Source organism: Lissotriton vulgaris, chromosome 2_1, assembly GCF_964263255.1.
Source record: "Lissotriton vulgaris chromosome 2_1, aLisVul1.2, whole genome shotgun sequence".
NCBI classification, from domain to species: domain Eukaryota; kingdom Metazoa; phylum Chordata; class Amphibia; order Caudata; family Salamandridae; genus Lissotriton; species Lissotriton vulgaris.
The window spans coordinates 64,439,027-64,456,545 of NC_141687.1; the positions used below are offsets into that span (position 1 = coordinate 64,439,027).

The window sequence follows — 17,519 nt, forward strand, 5'->3', positions numbered from 1 at the left end:
GATACTTCGAAGACTCTTCCAGGACAACAATGTGCAATCATCCGGACCCAACACTAGGTGGCGGACTATGCACAGATATGAATTCAGCAGCCCACATGCCTCGAACATGGATGAAACGGAATGGCAGGAGGCCCTGGCCTCGCCCAAGGAAGTGGGTATATCTTCACGGCTCAGACTTGTGCAACTTAAGATTGTCCACCGCACATACCATACTAGAAGCACACTATACAAAATGGGCAGGGCACAACATCCATATTGCCTTAGAGGGTGCGGGGAGGAAGGGTCCTTCTTTCACACACTATGGGATTGCCCCATGATAACCGATTACTGGCGAAAAGTGCTCCGAACGATATCACAGACAACGGGTGTGTTGCTTGTGCCGAAATCGCGCAGATGCATCTTAAACATGTGGGAACCTAACGATCTGATACGTCATGGGCAGACATGGGTCACGCTGGGACTTATGGTAGCGAAACGTAATATAGCACAGAAATGGGGGGCTGTGGAATTGCCATCACTGGCGGCCTGGTGTAGAGATATGGATCTTACTATGATAACAGAGAACTGTATATATAAACCGTAAATGCCCCCGGAAATGGACCAAAATATTGGCAGCATGAAATACCTACAGAGGGGACATGTGTGAGCCGATACCTGAGCATGAGGAGGACAGTTCTGATGACAAATTTGGGGATATATGAAGGAAATATGTCAAGCAGATTGCCCAATGACTTACTTACTGTCAGCCAGTTTAATGCAGGAATGAATGATGATTTGATTCAATGGTTATGTGTCAGGGCTAGGGTGGCTTGTGGTCTAGGGCCCGCCCCCGCCCCACTCTGCAGTCGGAGTTGCCCTTGTGGCAAAATGCATCAATCCTCTTTGGGAGGGCGTTGGTGGCTGATGTGCTTCAAACCTGCTTGTGCTGCTAGGTTTCATCCCTGTTTATAGGTTTGTGCAGGTTTCCAGGTCTTTTGGCTGCTGTTTGCTGTGTTTTCCGCCTAATGCGTGAGGTTTCGCATGCTCACGCGTAATGCGTGAGGTTTGGCATGCTCACGCGTAATGCGTGAGGTTTGGTAGCCCGGTCGCATACGTGGGCGCCGTAAGCACGTTAGCTTACGCGACCGCGCCCTATCCTCTGTGCTCACTATTCTGGGACCTTCTGGGGAGTGGCAGTGTTCTTTTCTTGCTCCCTCTCCTTTCTGCAGAGTTCCAGCTTCTTTCGAAGAAGGATTCCATCGGAGGCCAAGAGGATCGTTTTCCAAGGGGCGTGTCTTGATCCTGTTTGCTTAGAGGGCCAGGCTATCGGTTGGAAGAGCCTTTTTGGGGACGTCTTGTCCTTCAAGGTAGTAGAGTAGGTCGTGCTCTACAGGTAGGACTAGCAAATCCTAGTTTCTTGGCGCTAAAGTCTTTAAGGAAATAACTTTCTTGTTTAATGTTTGATTAAACTATTAGTTCATGTTTTTGAAGAATAATTATGAATGCAGAAGAGTGAAACCATTGTTATATGTTGCACATTGAAACTGCGTTTTACATCTGGTTGCTGGCAAGAGATGTTTAACTTAAAGGTGCAAGGTATATAAAGGCGCATGCATTCATTTCCTGAACAGTTTGTTTTTGCGCAACTCTTTCTTGAAAATGTCTTTTGGGGAAAGGTCAAGAGAAGCTTTGTTCTAATTTAAGACTAAGACAATAGTGAAATTGTACTTTGGATTGTTTCACAAAATCTTGGTAAAGAGGTTATTTACTAAGGAGTGAGTTTGTTGTTGCTTAAGGTGAATCGGTCGCAATTCACAAGAGAATAACAGAATTGTTTTAAGGATGTTTTGGTCGCTATTCACAAGGGAATAACTAAATGGTGAAAAGTATGCAATAATAATTATTTCATTGAGCTTCATGTACCTTCAGAGTCTGTGATTAAGCAACAAGGTTTTTAGTAGTAGAATTCAGTGTTGGTTTTAGGTTGTATAGACAACTGTGATTTACGGAAAGTTTTGCTACTAACCTTTTTCCTTTCCAGATCTCCTTCCCTGCTGTCCCCTTCCTAATTCCCTTTTCCCCCCCGCTTGATCACTCCAAGATTCTGTGTAGTAATTACATTCGGAATTGGAGGTATCGAGAGGTGGGTCTTTATAACTTCACGACAGATCCTGAGGAAAGCGTCGCCTTGACAGAATGTGATCTAACTAAAACATGTGATTTTATACACTCGTTGATCTTGCCAATGTTGTGAATTAAAATAATAAAAACATTAAAAAAAAAAAAGGACTTCAAGAGACTTCAAGCCGAGCCCTCCAGCCCTGCCCCCGACAACCGGTCCATCAACACCCCATGGGGGACCGTGTCGAAGGCTGCGAACAAGTCCAATAGAATCAGAACAGCCGCCCCTCCCTGATCCACAGCCGTTCTAACCTCCTCAGTGGCCTTGATAAGAGCAAGCTCTGTGCCATGTCCTGCACGAAACCCAAATTGCATAGGGTCCAGTGCCTTAGTCTTCTGAAAGAACACGCTTAGTTGTTGGTTAGTAGCCTTCTCTAGTATCTTGGCCGATAGCGGGAGACGTGATATTGGTCTGTAACTATTAGGATCCTTTTCATCCAAATTCGGGTTTTTTATTAGGGGAAGTACCGAAGCGGATTTCCACCTCCTAAGATACTCACCCATGTCAATAATCATATTAAACACGGGTATAAGTGTGATACAATACAATGACCTCAGAGCAGTATTGCAATCTGGCAAGGATCATTGAGAGATCCAGACCGAGCCACCCACAGTAAGTTTAGGACCTCCGTGGACTGTAAAGGACTAAACCGCTCTAACCTATCCGGCGGCGCCCTCAGCTTTGATTCGGTACTGTTAGCTGCTTTCTCTGCCTCTCCTTGGACATTGGAAAAGGAGGAAAAAATCCCGTCTACCTTATTCCTAAAGAAGGAGGCTAGTGACTCGCACAAAGCCAGGCTAGTATGAGTGCTAGGCTTGGTCGGGGTAGTCAATTTTAGGATGGTCCTTAACAGTTCTCTAGAAGATGGTTTGCCCTCTGCATCTGCTCGGCAAAATAGACTATTTTTGCCTCCGCTATCAATTGCTTATATATAAATGAGACTTCCTTTATACTTTTCTTTATTAATAGGCATACCCCTTCCTCCAGATTCTCTCAGACCTCTTACAGTCTGTTTTGTGTTATTGCAGGAAGTCAGAGAACCAGGGTGCCGATGGCGGAGCTCTCCTGGGAGTGAAAAGTTTTATCTGCGCAAATTTGTCACACGCGCTCTCAATCCACCTTGTGTACATTTCCTCTGCCTTATCTACATTGGCAGGAAAGCTAGGCGTATTTAATCACAGGAACTTCCCCATCTCCACACCATTTATATGTTTCCACACCCTGGCAGCAATCTTTTCCATAGGCTTAGGTGTAGCTGGATTCCAAGAACCTTGGCAGAGTGAGAAGATGACAGCCGCATGATCAGACCATGGGGGTGGTAACACTTCCAGCAAATCCAAACCGGAATTGTTGGAAAAGATGCTGTCTAACGTGTGCCCCGCTATGTGCGTCGGGCCTACTACCCTTTGGTCAACCCATCCTCCTCATCGGGCCTGCCCATATCTGATCCAAAAAAAAACCTTCAAACTTTACCTGCTCAACTGCAGATCTCTACCGAAATATAACACAGAAATCTCTTGGATGATCTATCACCAGAGGTACTCTTTCTCACAGAGACGCGCCTCACTACAAACTCAGATCCAGACATAATACAAGCACTTCCCCCGGGGTTCCAAATCAAACGTCTAAATAGAGCATCCAGCAAAGGGGGCGGGATTGCCATCATCCATAAGGACCAGCTCATCTGTCGGCTACTAGGTAGCTCCCTATCAGACCGTGAGAATGTTCACTTTTCCATCGAATTCTCCCCCACTACTTTCTCAGGTCTCCTTATATATCAGCCCCCTGGAGCCCTCTATCGGTTCTCTCAATCATTAATAGAATCGGTAATCTACACTGCTAGCAGTGCAGCTAACTTCACCATCCTTGGAGACCTTGACCTTCATTTTGACGACCCGCTGGATTAACACGCAACCGACCTAGTTTTAGATCTTGCATCTTACCAGCTTTCCCAGATGGTCCCACTAGCTACACACATCAAAGAACACCTCCTAGACCTGATTTTTAATAACCTTGTACAACTAATAGGGATCGATCCCCTCCCCCTTCCATGGTCTGACAATTTCCTAATCCTTTTTCTCAGGTACCCTCCGAAAATGCCCCCCCCCCCCCTTACATTGTCAGTACCCACAAAAATCCGCGCTTGGTTGAAACTCTCTGTAGAAGAATGGACCCTCACTCTAGAGAATACCAGACCCACCTTCAATGATAACTCAATCACCTCCTACAGGGACTTCACCACTTGGACTGAAAACTCCCTAAACATTGTGCTCCCCAAAAAATCGTTCCGGGAGAAACGCGGACCCAATAAAATCGCCTAGTTCACGCCCAAGCTTCGCCTGCTGAAACAAACGCTAAAAGACTGGAACGAACTTGGAGGAAATACTTTACCCCTACGAAAAAAGCAGAGTACAGGTCAGTCATAGCAACATACAAAGCTGAGATAAAAACTGCTCAGGCCATCTTTATGAACAAAAACTATCTCAATCAACCAACCCCTCCAGAGACTCTGCAATAAACTAGCAGATTTCTTCCTGTCCAAAATTCAAAATATTTTGAAGCACATCCCTTCCACAGGTACCCCACCCCCATCTCAATGTAGAGACTTGGCACACAATGACAACCGCCCTGGCCTAGAAGTCTTTACCCCTCTCACCCAGGAATCTCTCCTTCCCATACAATCCTCTATTAAAAGTGGGTCACCTCTTGATCCCGCACCACTCAACATTTTCAAGAGAGCTCTACCCACTATCACCTCCTTCATCACTCACCTAATGAACACCTCATTAGCAGCCGGCTTAGCGCCTGCAGTACGGAAAAACGCCTTGGTCAAGGCTCTCCTAAAAAAACACACCTTGACCCTGCGGAACTGGGCAACTACCGCCCCATTTCACTTCTCCCCGGCATCAATAAGCTGGCAGAAAAACATGTTAATGACTCGGTCAGCTTTTCTGGAATCCCAAGGCCATCTTCATTCCTCCCAAACTGGCTTCCGGGCCCACCTAGGCACCGAAACTGCTCTTCTCCCAGTGGTGGAGAGCGCCAGGAAAATCCTCTACCAGGGAGGGTCCTCCGCCATAATACTCCTTGACCTCAGCGCAGCCTTCGACACAGTGAAACACCACATTTTGGTTCACCGTCTCAAGCAAGTGGGAGTATCAGGAACAGCTCTGGGATGCTCCAGTCATTCCTAGAAAATAGACACTTTCAAGTTTTCAAAGTAGACACCCTTTCTAAATCCCTCCCCCTGTAATGTGGAGTTCCTCAGGGCTCGTCCCGGAGTCCCACTCTTTTTAATGTGTATATGGCCCCGTTGGCGGATATTGTATCCCCCTTCGGGGTCCATATTGTCACATACGCAGATGACACCCAGCTGGTCGTAGAACTAAATCAGGCCAAACAGTCACCCATTGACCTTCACTCCTGCCTTAAGGAAGTCACCAACTGGATCTGTCTTTCCCATTTGAAGCTTGAACAAAACCGAACTGATGGTGTTAGGCAACCAGAAGAGCACCAAATCAAACACCATGTGGCCAGCATGCATGGGTCCAGCCCCCACTTCCACAACCGAAATAAAGAATCTGGGAATCTGGTAGGACCATGAACTCTCATTTAAGACCAAAGCACGAAAGATCGCTGCAGCATGCTACAGCATTCTTAGAACGGCCTGAAAAATCCTCCCCTTGCTTCCCAGTCGAGCCAAAAAACTTCTGATCCAGGCTCTGATCCTGTCCCTATGATAAAAAACACAAAGGGAATAAGCAGTACTGCAACGTGGACTAGCCTTTTCCTGAATTATGAGCATATGCATTCAATTATTCTTTTAAGATCTGTACATATTCTGACACTATCACCCCACTTTCCCGACCAAGCACTTCCGATGACAGATTTGTCAATTATGTGTAGGGGACTGGAGGGCGGAAGGCACAAAGTAAAGTGCATGACAGTCAAAGCCTTTCTGTCAATCTTTGCTTTGAAGTTGTTTTTTAGACTTACGCTGAGCTTTTTGGTGTACCACTGAATTTTGTATGTTTTGCAATTTTGAGAATAGGCGGAGGCAAACGATAAGGTCCAGTGTGTCAAATTTCAAACTGGTGGGGTATGCAACATGCAATGTGATTGAAAGAATACCTCACAGCCCTTGTGTTGGTCCTCTAGAAGACTAAAGTTAGATTGCTAAAACGTGTTTTTTTATTCCTCGGTCGATGGGATATGAGACAGAAGGTGATGGGGTAAGAGGCCAGTTAGGCAGAGGCATTCAATAATAATAATTTGTAGGTGTGTGTGTGAGCCTGTACACACACATGTAGGGTGTCATCATATATTGGTCACAACCCTTCGAATATTAAGGCAAGAAGACTATGCACTGAACGCTGCTACAACCTTTATGAGCTACTTATCAATTACTAAAGTGCACAAACTGCGAAACGGATTCCCCTGAAGGTAGATCGAACAAGAAATGTCTTGTCCTGATAAAACCCTTAGATTTAAACCCATTAAAACACAAGCATAAAAAAGTGTCCCATGCCAGAACTCTGTATGTCCTTCATATGTGAAACAGCGGTTTCTCTTTCTCCTGTACAAGCGCTTAGAGACCTTGGGGTGATAACGCGCTATATACGTTGAAATAGAAATAGAAAAATAGAAATCCAGAGGCAGAAGTAGTCTCACCTGGTTCAGGGGAACCTAGGTAACTGCCGTACACATTCTTCAGTACCTGCAAAGAACAAAACAAAACATGTTCAGAACGTTCTTGTTACTTTAATTACACTTTAAATTCTCTCCCAGTTCTGCAAAATGTTTTGGATCCTGGAGTTCCCTTCTTTAACAAAAATAAGTTAACACATCTATCTAAGCAACAAAGTTATGTTGCCAGTGACTCTTCAGATCTGCTCAACAAACACAGAATACAAGTGATTTCATAAACTGGTAACAAGATCCATGGCTTGCGGAGTTCACGGTTATGGCGTTCAAGTAGCCCACACACCGTGCCTAATGTACCTGTACAAAAAGAAACAACACCAATCATTTGCACTGCACCAGTCAGGAAACACTGATAAGCGTGTTAGGGTGAAGCAAGAATTAAACAGGACCCTGTTTCAGTAGCAGCAAAGGGAAACTGGGCTCACCAAAGCAGGCAATATAATAAGTATGGCAATAAAGCCCTGTGAGGTCTTTGATATATGCCTACACCAATCTGCCAAGGTGAAGCAGCAATGGAAAGAAAGCTAGATATAAGAATACAGTTAAATGTTAATGCCTGCTGCCACTGAAAATGATAATGAAGGGGGTATTTCATCTAAACAGTAATACCCTGCATCAGGAAGCCAAACAGGCTACTTACTATTGTGCATTCTTCATTGGTTGAACACTAGAGTCAGTTTCAAGGACCTGCTCTCAGTGCACTACCCCGACCCCCACCGTGTCTTTTGTTCACCTAACTCTATTTCTCCTTCAAAACCTGTTGCTCGGTTACTTGGCTCTGCTTACTTTTGTCTTCTGCCTCCTTTCCTCACCCACAAATGGTGTCCCCTCGACCCCCGCACAACCTGGTGCTTCTGTACCCTGCTCCCCAACACGGCGCTGGCAATCCAGCCACAGCTTCGCCGGCGGTCAAACCACCCCATTATGAGTTGGAGCGGTCGGACCGCCCTGTGACTGTGCTGCTGCCACCAGGGAGCCAACGTTCCCTGGTGGTTTTGAAATGGTCGGAGGCCACAATATGCTTGGCGGGACAGTCACGGTCCCACCAAGCAAATTACTAGTTTCCACTACCCCGGCGATGTCATGGAGGTTCCTCCTCCATAAACTCTGTGCACAGTGGAAACAAAGTGGGCCCTGTGCCTCCTCCGCATGTGGATGCACAGAAGGAGGGCATAACATTTGCCCCCCCTATGTGCATGCACACCAGTTCCTGCACGGCATGGGCTTCGAGTCCAGGCTGTGCAGGAACCTTGTTGTGCGGTCCCACTGCATTTCTTTTTCCAAAGGCACCGCCACCTTTGAAAGAGGCACCCCTGCCTGTCTGCCACTCCACCAGACCACTTTTAAGTCGTAATCTGGGGGGTGGGCAGCAGCGAGTCTCTACGGTGCGTGCGCAGCTGTGGCTTACCGCCCGCTCCTGTATCGCCGAAACTCCTAATCGGCACCCCTAATGTTCAGGGTTGACCCGGTCCGACCGCTCCAACTCATAATGGGGTGGTTGGTCCGCTGGCGAAGCTGTGTCTGGATTGCCAGCGCTGTGTTCAGGGTTGATCAACCAGTCCCCCCCTGCATCTCTACCTGTTCCCTTTACAGCTATCTCACCAGCTCTTAGTAATTAGAGCCAGCTCTAAACCCTTCTGTAGCGCTACACGTCCCCATTACTGTTAACTCCCCAACTCTTAGTATTTTGAACCATCTCTATACCCCTCAGTATCTCTACCGGTCCCCATTACGGTTATCTTTCCGGCTCTTAGTATTTAAAGCCAGCTGTATACCCCTCGGTATCGCTACCTGTCCCCAATACTGTTCTCCCCAACTCTTAGTATTTAGTGCCAACTCTATACCTCCCGCATCTCTACCGGTTTCCTTTACAACAATCTCACCAGCTCTTAGTATTGAGAGTCTATTTTATACCCCACTGTATCTCTACCGCTCCCCATTACTGTTATCTGTTACACTCGTAGCATTTAGACACATCTCTATACCCCTCTGTATCTCTGTCACTATTTTCACACTCTCTAACCCCTTAGAGCTCTACCTGTCCCATTACTGTCATCTTGCACTGTCTACCTGTCCCCATTATTATGTCTCACACTTTTACTATTTAGCGCCAGCTGTATCTCTACTGGTCCCCATTATTGTTAGGTCTCACACTTTTAGTATTTAGAGCCAGCTGTATACCCCTCAGTATCTCTACCTGTCCCCATTACTGTGATCTGTTACACTCGTAGCATTTAGAGACATCTCTATACCCCTCTATGACTGTCTTTGTCACTATTTTCATACTTTCTACCCCCTCATATCTCTACCTGTCCATCAGTCATCTTGCACTGTCTACCTGTTCCCATTATTGTTGTGTCTCACACTTAGTATTTAGAGCCAGCTGCATACCCCTCTGAATCTCTACCTGTCCCCATTATTGTTATGTCTCACACTTTTAGTATTTAGAGCTAGCTGCATACCCTTCTGTATCTCTACCTGTCCCCATTATTGTTATGTCTCACACTTTTAGTATTTAGAGCCAGCTGCATACCCCTCTGAATCTCTACCTGTCCCCATTATTGTTATGTCTCACACTTTTAGTATTTAGAGCCAGCTGTATACCCCTCTGTATCTCTACCTGTCCACATTGTTGTCTCACACTTTCAGTATTTAGTGCTAGCTGCATACCAGTCTGTATCTCTACCTGTCCCCATTATTGCTATGTCTCACACTTTTAGTATTTAGAGCCAGCTGCATACCCCTCTGTATCTCTACCTGTCCCCATTATTGTTAAGTCTCACACGTTTAGTATTTAGAGCCAGCTGTATACCCCTCTGTATTTCTACCTGTCCCCATTACTGTTATCTGTTACACTCGTAGCATTTAGAGACATCTCTATACCCATCTGTGACTCTGTCTTTGTCACTATTTTCACACTCTCTACCCCTCTACTGTCATCTTGCACTGTCTACCTGTCCCCATTACCGTCATATTTCACACTTTTAGTATTTAGAGCTAGCTGTATACCCCTCTGTATCTCTACCTGTCCCCATTATTGTTGTTTCACACGTTTAGTATTTAGAGCCAGCTGTATACCCCTCTGTATCTCTACCTGTCCCCGTTACTGTTATCTCTTACACTCGTAGCATTTACAGACATCTCTATACACCTCTGTATCTCTACCTGTCCCCATTACTGTTATCTGTTACACTCGTAGCATTTAGACACATCTCTATACCCATCTGTGACTCTGTCTGTTACTATTTTCACACTCTACCCCCCTACCCGTCCCATTACTGTCATCTTGCACTGTCTACATGTCCCCATTACTGTCATCTTTCACACTTTTAGTATTTAGAGCTAGCTGTATACCCCTCTGTATCTCTACCTGTCCCCTTTATTGTTATGTCTCACACTTTTAGTATTTAGAGCCAGCTGTATACCCCTCTGTATCTCTACCTGTCCACATTGTTGTCTCACACTTTCAGTATTTAGTGCTAGCTGCATACCAGTCTGTATCTCTACCTGTCCCCATTATTGCTATGTCTCACACTTTTAGTATTTAGAGCTAGCTGCATACCCCTCTGAATCTCTACCTGTCCCCATTATTGCTATGTCTCACACTTTTAGTATTTAGAGCTAGCTGTATACCCCTCTGTTTCTCTATCTGTCCCCATTATTGTTATGTCTCACACTTTTAGTATTTAGAGCCAGCTCTATACCCCTGTATCTGTACCTGGCCCCATTATTGTTAAGTCTCACACTTTGTATTTAGAGCCAGCTGTATACCCCTCTGTATCTCTACCTGTCCCCGTTACTGTTCTCTGTTACACTTGTAGCATTTAGAGACATCTCTATACCCCTCTGAATCTCTACCTGTCCCCATTATGGTTATGTCTCACACTTTAGTATTTAGAGCCAGCTGTATACCCCTCTGAATCTCTACCTGTCCCCGTTACTGTTCTCTGTTACACTCTTAGCATTTAGAGACATCTCTATACCCTTCTGAATCTGTTCCTGTCCCCATTATTGTTATGTCTCACACTTTTAGTATTTAGAGCTAGCTGCATACCCCTCTGAATCTCTACCTGTCCCCATTTTTGTTATGTCTCACACTTTTAGTATTTAGAGCTAGCTGCAAACCCTTCTGAATCTCTACCTGTCCCCATTATTGTTGTCTCACACTTTTAGTATTTAGAGCTAGCTGCATACCCTTCTGAATCTCTACCTGTCCCCATTATTGCTATGTCTTTCACTTTTAGTGTTTAGAGCTAGCTGCATACCCCTCTGAATCTCTACCTGTCCTCCTTATTGCTATGTCTAAAACTTTTAGTGTTTAGAGCCAGCTGTATACCCCTCTGAATCTCTACCTGTCCCCATTACTGTTATCTCATACACCCGTAGCATTTAGAGCCAGCTCCATACCCCTCTGTATCTCTACCTGTCCCCATTATTGTTGTCTCACACTTTTAGTATTTAGAGCCAGCTCTATACCCCTCTGTGCTCTGACCTGTCTTGCTGGTCCCTTTACTAGAGTGTGAGCTTGTTCTTTAGTTCTACAAGACTGTACCCTCACAACGTATTAAATCATCCAGGGACCATACTGCTGGTCACAACTTTCAGAAAACGCATTTTAAGAAAACAACTCTTGTGTTTTTCATAACAAGCGTACAGTTTAGTCACAAATCGTGCTTCATGCCAGACTCGAGGGGTCCCATATTTAACACCTGTCAATCTTTGCAGAGACCTGAGCTACAGAATCAAGTGATGGCGTGCTTTGCCTAGGATCACACAAATTGTTTAACCAGGTAGTCAGCTGCCTGCATCAATGTGCACCAAGGCACAAACACACATGTCTGTGGCATAACGCAAAAAAATGGGGTCCCCTTATATAATATGATGAGGGGCCCATGAGCATCCCATATCTCACAGGTATTAGTTATCCTTATAATGAATGCCCCCCCACCCCGCTGTAGAGGCCTGTGTTACCCCCTGCCAGAAGTGAGTCTGTAGGTACTCCGAATTCGAAGGTCCCCAAGAGTATCCGTGTGGCATGCACTCATCTGAGTTCACTACAGTAGAGAAGTGTGGCTCAGGGGTTAGAGGCGGCAGACCCGGAAGCTGAGATAGGCCCTGGACCAGGGTTCAATTCCCCGCCTCGGCGGGTCTTGGGCTAAAAATTCCACGGACTCGATAATTCTCGCTCTGGTGCCTTCTCGACTCACGGGTTCACACTCTGCGACTCTGGGCAATAGCTTGCTTAATCTCCACAACGGCCCCTCGCGGCGGGATGCCTGGCTTTCACCTTGTGGATACCCTGCCGGGGCTATCTCACAGGGGAATACCAGGACGGGTTCCCTAAGCAAGCGCCGGGACACCCACTGCGGGTTGCTGTGCGCTATATAAGCTCAAATACATTTACATTTTACAGTATGAATGCACAAGTGAATTTGAATATACCGCCATCCCAGGGGAAGAGGATACCTGTGCTATGCCATCACCAGAGGGCAGTCTAGCACTAGACAAAGCTTGCCCCATCGATCACAGCAGTAAAAACCATACAGTCACTCGTTTCTCCAAAGCTAAATATATCCTGGCGGGAGTGGGACTGAACGATTCCGAAGCAAAAGACAGGACTGTGTCTCTTCAACTGTGTGTTTAATAATCATTTATTTGACTGCGTTTTGGAAGTCTTTGATTTATTCTGGGGGTGGGGTGGAGGGAGTCAGCCACTTAAAAAGTGGCTTCCTCCGGGCCCTTCGGTGCACATGCGACGCAGTCAGAACACCGACTGTCAACATTAAATGTAGGATACATTCATCAAGGGCAGTTTGCAGAGCTTTCAATTTCGTTGAACGGTAGAGACTTGCCCACTTCCCTTTCCTCCACCGTGGTCCGTAAGTAGCCAGAAACGAAGCCACTGGTGCAATTTTTTGTCAGCCAGACTTTTTCAAGCACAGCCTGAGATATTCTGTCAAAACACGCACAGGAACTGAGTCATGCTCCCCACATGCCCCTGAAAGTCCTTTCATTGCAGCCATAAAAGGGTTTCTGTTAGAAGGACACCGCCCACAGGAACTCAACACCGATCGCTGACCAGTTGTAGATCGACCTTTGTCGGATGGCAAACAATAAGGGAAACACATGCATTACATTTTTTATGCATATTTATACAGCACAGACCTACCCGAATGCATTGCAGTGCCTTACAAATAGAAATTGACAACTTTACAGGAGAGTACTCAACTGAAGGTAACAAATTAACTTTGCTAGTACAGAGAAATTAAACACTTGAAGATCCCTGCCAGGCAAAATTGAGGTGAAATAAGTCGCTCTGGGAAGAAGAAATATGTTACATCAACCCTAGGATTCTATAGCAGGCAATGTACAGGGGTTTTGAAATGAAGTTTATGCTCTTTCTTGAAGGTTATCAGAGAGGAGATAGCAGAGCAGAGCGGAGTAAAAAAAACTCAAAATGTTAGTCGTGGTACCAGAGAATAATAGGGTGATCGTGCATTACATTTTATCTTTGGCTTGTGAATGAAAGTGCCTTTTGTGTCAATGATAGGTTTGGACACTCAATAAGTCATAATGTCAGTCATCTTTGAACTCCTGCAGCCACTGGCTCACGCTTGCATTCACCCCTTGACACAACTGCAATGAAACAAACACTCGCAATATGCATTATAAATTAAAGGAATACAAGTAGAAAAAAGAAACCACGCTGTATCGAAGGAGGGCGCGCCTTTGCCTGCTATAAGGAAACTAACAAAGCAGGGAACTGTACATAGTCTATCGGTACAATACACTGTAGACAACCGCATTCCATAATGGTCGCCACGCTTAGCGGAAGTGGCCACATGGGATGTGACGCACTTTGGAGGAAATGAGCAACAAACAGGTGACCCGTTAGCACTGCCTAGAGAGCAGAAAGCATCTCTTAAGAAAAACTAATATCAAATAAAACATGGAGAAGCAAGGAAATGAAAAGGGACCATTAGAACGAGAAAACTGAAATCCAAAGGACTGGCCTACCAGCCAGACACTCAAACACACTCATTTTCAGGTGTGTGGGCAAATGTGATAAGAAACTGTAGTCGTTCACTAGGTAGGAAAGCGAGTGATGGATGAGGACAGTCATTATCCCATGCAGTGTGCGGTTATGGATGAAAACAGACAGATAGACACTCAGGCAGACCAATGGCATAAGAAGGCTGACCCAAAGGGCTTCTATATATCCTTATGGCTACATAATTATATATATGGATGTATTTATTATTAAATGATTTAAAAATAATGTAAGAATCAAGCAGACATCTAAACCTGTTGGGCCCATCGAAGAGATTCTAGCAAGAATTACTGCAGTGGAAATGATCAACTCATGGGGTTTGTCAGAGGGGGTAGCCAGCACCAAAATCTGTAAGATTTCATGTAACAAAATACCCATGTCCCTGTGCAACAATCTGGCCCATTAGTGTTACAATGACACGTTACCTTAACCAACTCAGGCCTATTGTACTGAGTCCAAGCTTTCTCACATGGCAACCAGACAATCAGCTAAACATGTACAAATGAATACAAAATTAAAGATGGCAAATCAAATTTGCTCTCTTCTAAAATAAGACCAATACAGATTATTGTAATGGATATCTTTTTTTTTTACAACGGTTTGTTTGGGTCACCAGCACAAAAACCGCTGCCTACTACGGTAATCTGCGAGATTCCTTACAAACCCGCCAAGATTTGTCAGAGTGGGCAGTAAATCAATATTGAAACCCTTGCCTACTATGGCAATCGGTAAGATTCCATGCAACGAAATACCGATATGTAGGCTTTATTATAGAGAAATAACAATCCAGCTATAAATGCCTATTGATTTTCACTTCATTATGAAAAGCTGAACACCTCAGGCCTACTACCTTTTTTGTAACAATTAACGATAAACAGATCCAGTCTATAGCCATGATCATTGGCTTGCCAGAATAACAAACTCAATCATTGAGTATAAGATTTGTCACAAGCCAAAAAGTGCACTTCAAGCACTCTTCAGTGGAAGCACACCACTTCGGCCCAACTAAATCCTCTGCTGAGTGAAACCAAGATGTCCCCGGAGCCCAAGCCTCTATTCCAGTAGTACTCTGAAAGCTCTTTCTGGTTGATCACATAAGGTCTGGCAACAGCTGGGTTTTCAAGGCAGACCTAAAAATGCAAGTAAATTAGTATAGCCATGGGCATCATACTGCTCTGGAACATAGGGCTGCATTCTATAGTCTAAAGTTGATGATGGAGGAAGAAGTGGATCTATGCTGTTGCACCAAAAAAAACGATCATCTAAGTTATCTGCTTATCTTAAACACTTTAACAGCTGACATCGGCATGCCACTTCATCTACGTGGGCAGCAAAGGATCCAGGTTAACTTTCCTCTCACATATTACTTCCATACTCTTTCATAGTTTAAAATTGTTACCCAACTTCAACTGCTGCTTTATCTGGGTTTCTCTAATCATGAGTGCACTTGTAACCCCCTGGGCCTACATAAAACTCGGAGCTTGCCTATTTGGGCTGGGAATTTTGCTTTTCTCCTTCCTACAGCTTCCTCATCATACAAGACAACCAAATAAACACATCACTATCTTACCTAGATATAGACTTGCAGCCTCACACTCTACCTGACATCAATCAGCCAAAGTGGCTTGTAATGTGCGGCTACTAACCCATAATGGTCTTAAGGCCATGGGAAGGGGTGGGGGTGGGGGTGGGAGTGTGGTCGACTGCTGGTCCGTCAAATGCGCTGTGGTACAGTCAAAGAGCCAGGTCTTACGGTCCTTCCTGAATCGAGACAGTGACGGTGACTGCCCGAGGTGGAGAGGCATGATGTTACAGGTCTTTGCTGCGAGGTAGGAGAAGGAGCTTCCTCCTGCTGTGGTCTTGAGGATATATAGGACTGTAGCCAGGGCCAGGTGGGCGGAGGTCTCTGGTGTGTGGAATGCGAGGCGGTGGTTGTGGTACGCAGTTCGCGTGTCGTGTAGGGCTTTGGAGGTGTGTGTGTGAGGATCTTGAAGGTGATGCTTTTGTTGACTGGGAGCCACTAGAGGTCTCTCAGGTGGCTGGTGATGTGGCTGCGGCAGGGGATGTGGAGGATGAGTCTCGCAGAGCCGTTCTCAATATTCTTCAGTTTCTGGGTGATGCTGGTGTAGAGTGTGTTGCCGTAGTTGATTCGGCTGCTGATGAGTTCATGGCCAAATCTAGTCATGATTCCTGTCCAATACAACTGCACTACTTGCCCGGAGGAATGCCCCAACATTGCAGTCAATATGACTGAAACAGCAGTATTGCAACCCAAGGACAATGAAAGGCTCCTTTACCTCATCCTTGCCAAAGCCTCACAATCATGAGTCACACTTCATACCACTATCAGGACTTACACCCCACACCAAATTTACTGATGCAAAATCTCCATTAAAGTAGACATCTCAGCACTCACCTCATCAGCGCCGTGCTCCTGTAGTTCCTTATAGAACTTCAGAGATATGCTGACCATGAGTTTAGTTTTGTCTCCATTGGGATTGGAAATGTGATAAAGGACGCCATCGAAATCTGCAATGGAAGAAGAGGTGTTAATGACTAAAGCACTGAGCAATACTAACTACTTCTGTCATTTGGAAATCTGACGCAAGCAATAAACTAAATTATCCCAAACGTCGGTTGGAGGCCATTCTTCAGAACAGCCAGACTTCCTGCCACAGATTTTGGTGGTGAGGGAGAACATAACATAATACAAAAGCACAGGGCCGTATAAAGTCTAGATATGAACTGATGCAGGTACTGAGGATACATAAGTTGTTTTTCTGTGCTCACTTTCCCACCAGACAATCAGGGTTGGACTTACAGAAAACTCTGTTGAGCACGGCTGCAGTTATTATTTGGGGGTGGGGGTGGGGGTGGTGGAGGGGTGACCATCCTGACCGCCCTCCTCTCGTGACAGTCCAGTGAGGTAATTTGGTGGTTAGTGCTGGCTTGTGATAATGTTACCCAGCAGGACTCATACCATCTGCTTTCTGCATCTTATACATTAAAATTGTGATGTTATGTCCCATGTTCCTGATGCAGTGTTTCTTTCTCGAAACGCAAATGGTTTAAAACAATTAAAAAAACAATAACAATGTTAGAAAATAACCAATAGAAAGAGAATTAAAAAACAAAAACCATGCACAGCGATCACCTTTGCAGCTCTTAAATTAGGGATACACCCCAGCAGTGAAGTAATACACATTAGTGCTGAGCAGTACTCTGTTTTGGGTGGAATGATTCTACTCTAATACTACGATGACAGAGATAACCTAAAGAAAACATTACATTTAACATGGCTTGGGCACAGAAACACCTAAAACATGTTCAACAAAAACAAGATACATATTACCTGGTTTGAGGCTCCTCCATCTAATGAGTCAGATGCTCTAAAACAAATCACTTTTTGGGAACCCCCACCTTTGGCTGCAAATCACATTTAAAGTGTCAACGTCTTTAGGTTGGGATTATTCTGAGGCCTTGTGTAGAAAATCTGGAGAAAAATGTAGGTGGTACCAAGTACACATTGTCACACTCCTAGCTTGTCCAGGATTCTCCAGCGTAAACCCTTCATATAGGGTTGCAGGGGGGCATTCTGCCATG

General features: G+C 45.1%; 1 protein-coding gene across 1 annotated transcript in view; it reads right to left on the bottom strand.

Moving 5' to 3' along the window:
- ARPC2 (actin related protein 2/3 complex subunit 2) overlaps positions 1-17,519 on the bottom strand; it is a 138,509-nt gene that overhangs the window by 56,237 nt on the left and 64,753 nt on the right. The window contains exons 3-4 of the mRNA XM_086954477.1: positions 16,333-16,445; positions 6,833-6,878 (exon numbers count right to left, since the gene is read on the bottom strand). Coding sequence (XP_086810603.1) covers positions 6,833-6,878; positions 16,333-16,445 — 159 coding nt within the window. The remainder of the gene's footprint in view (positions 1-6,832; positions 6,879-16,332; positions 16,446-17,519) is intronic.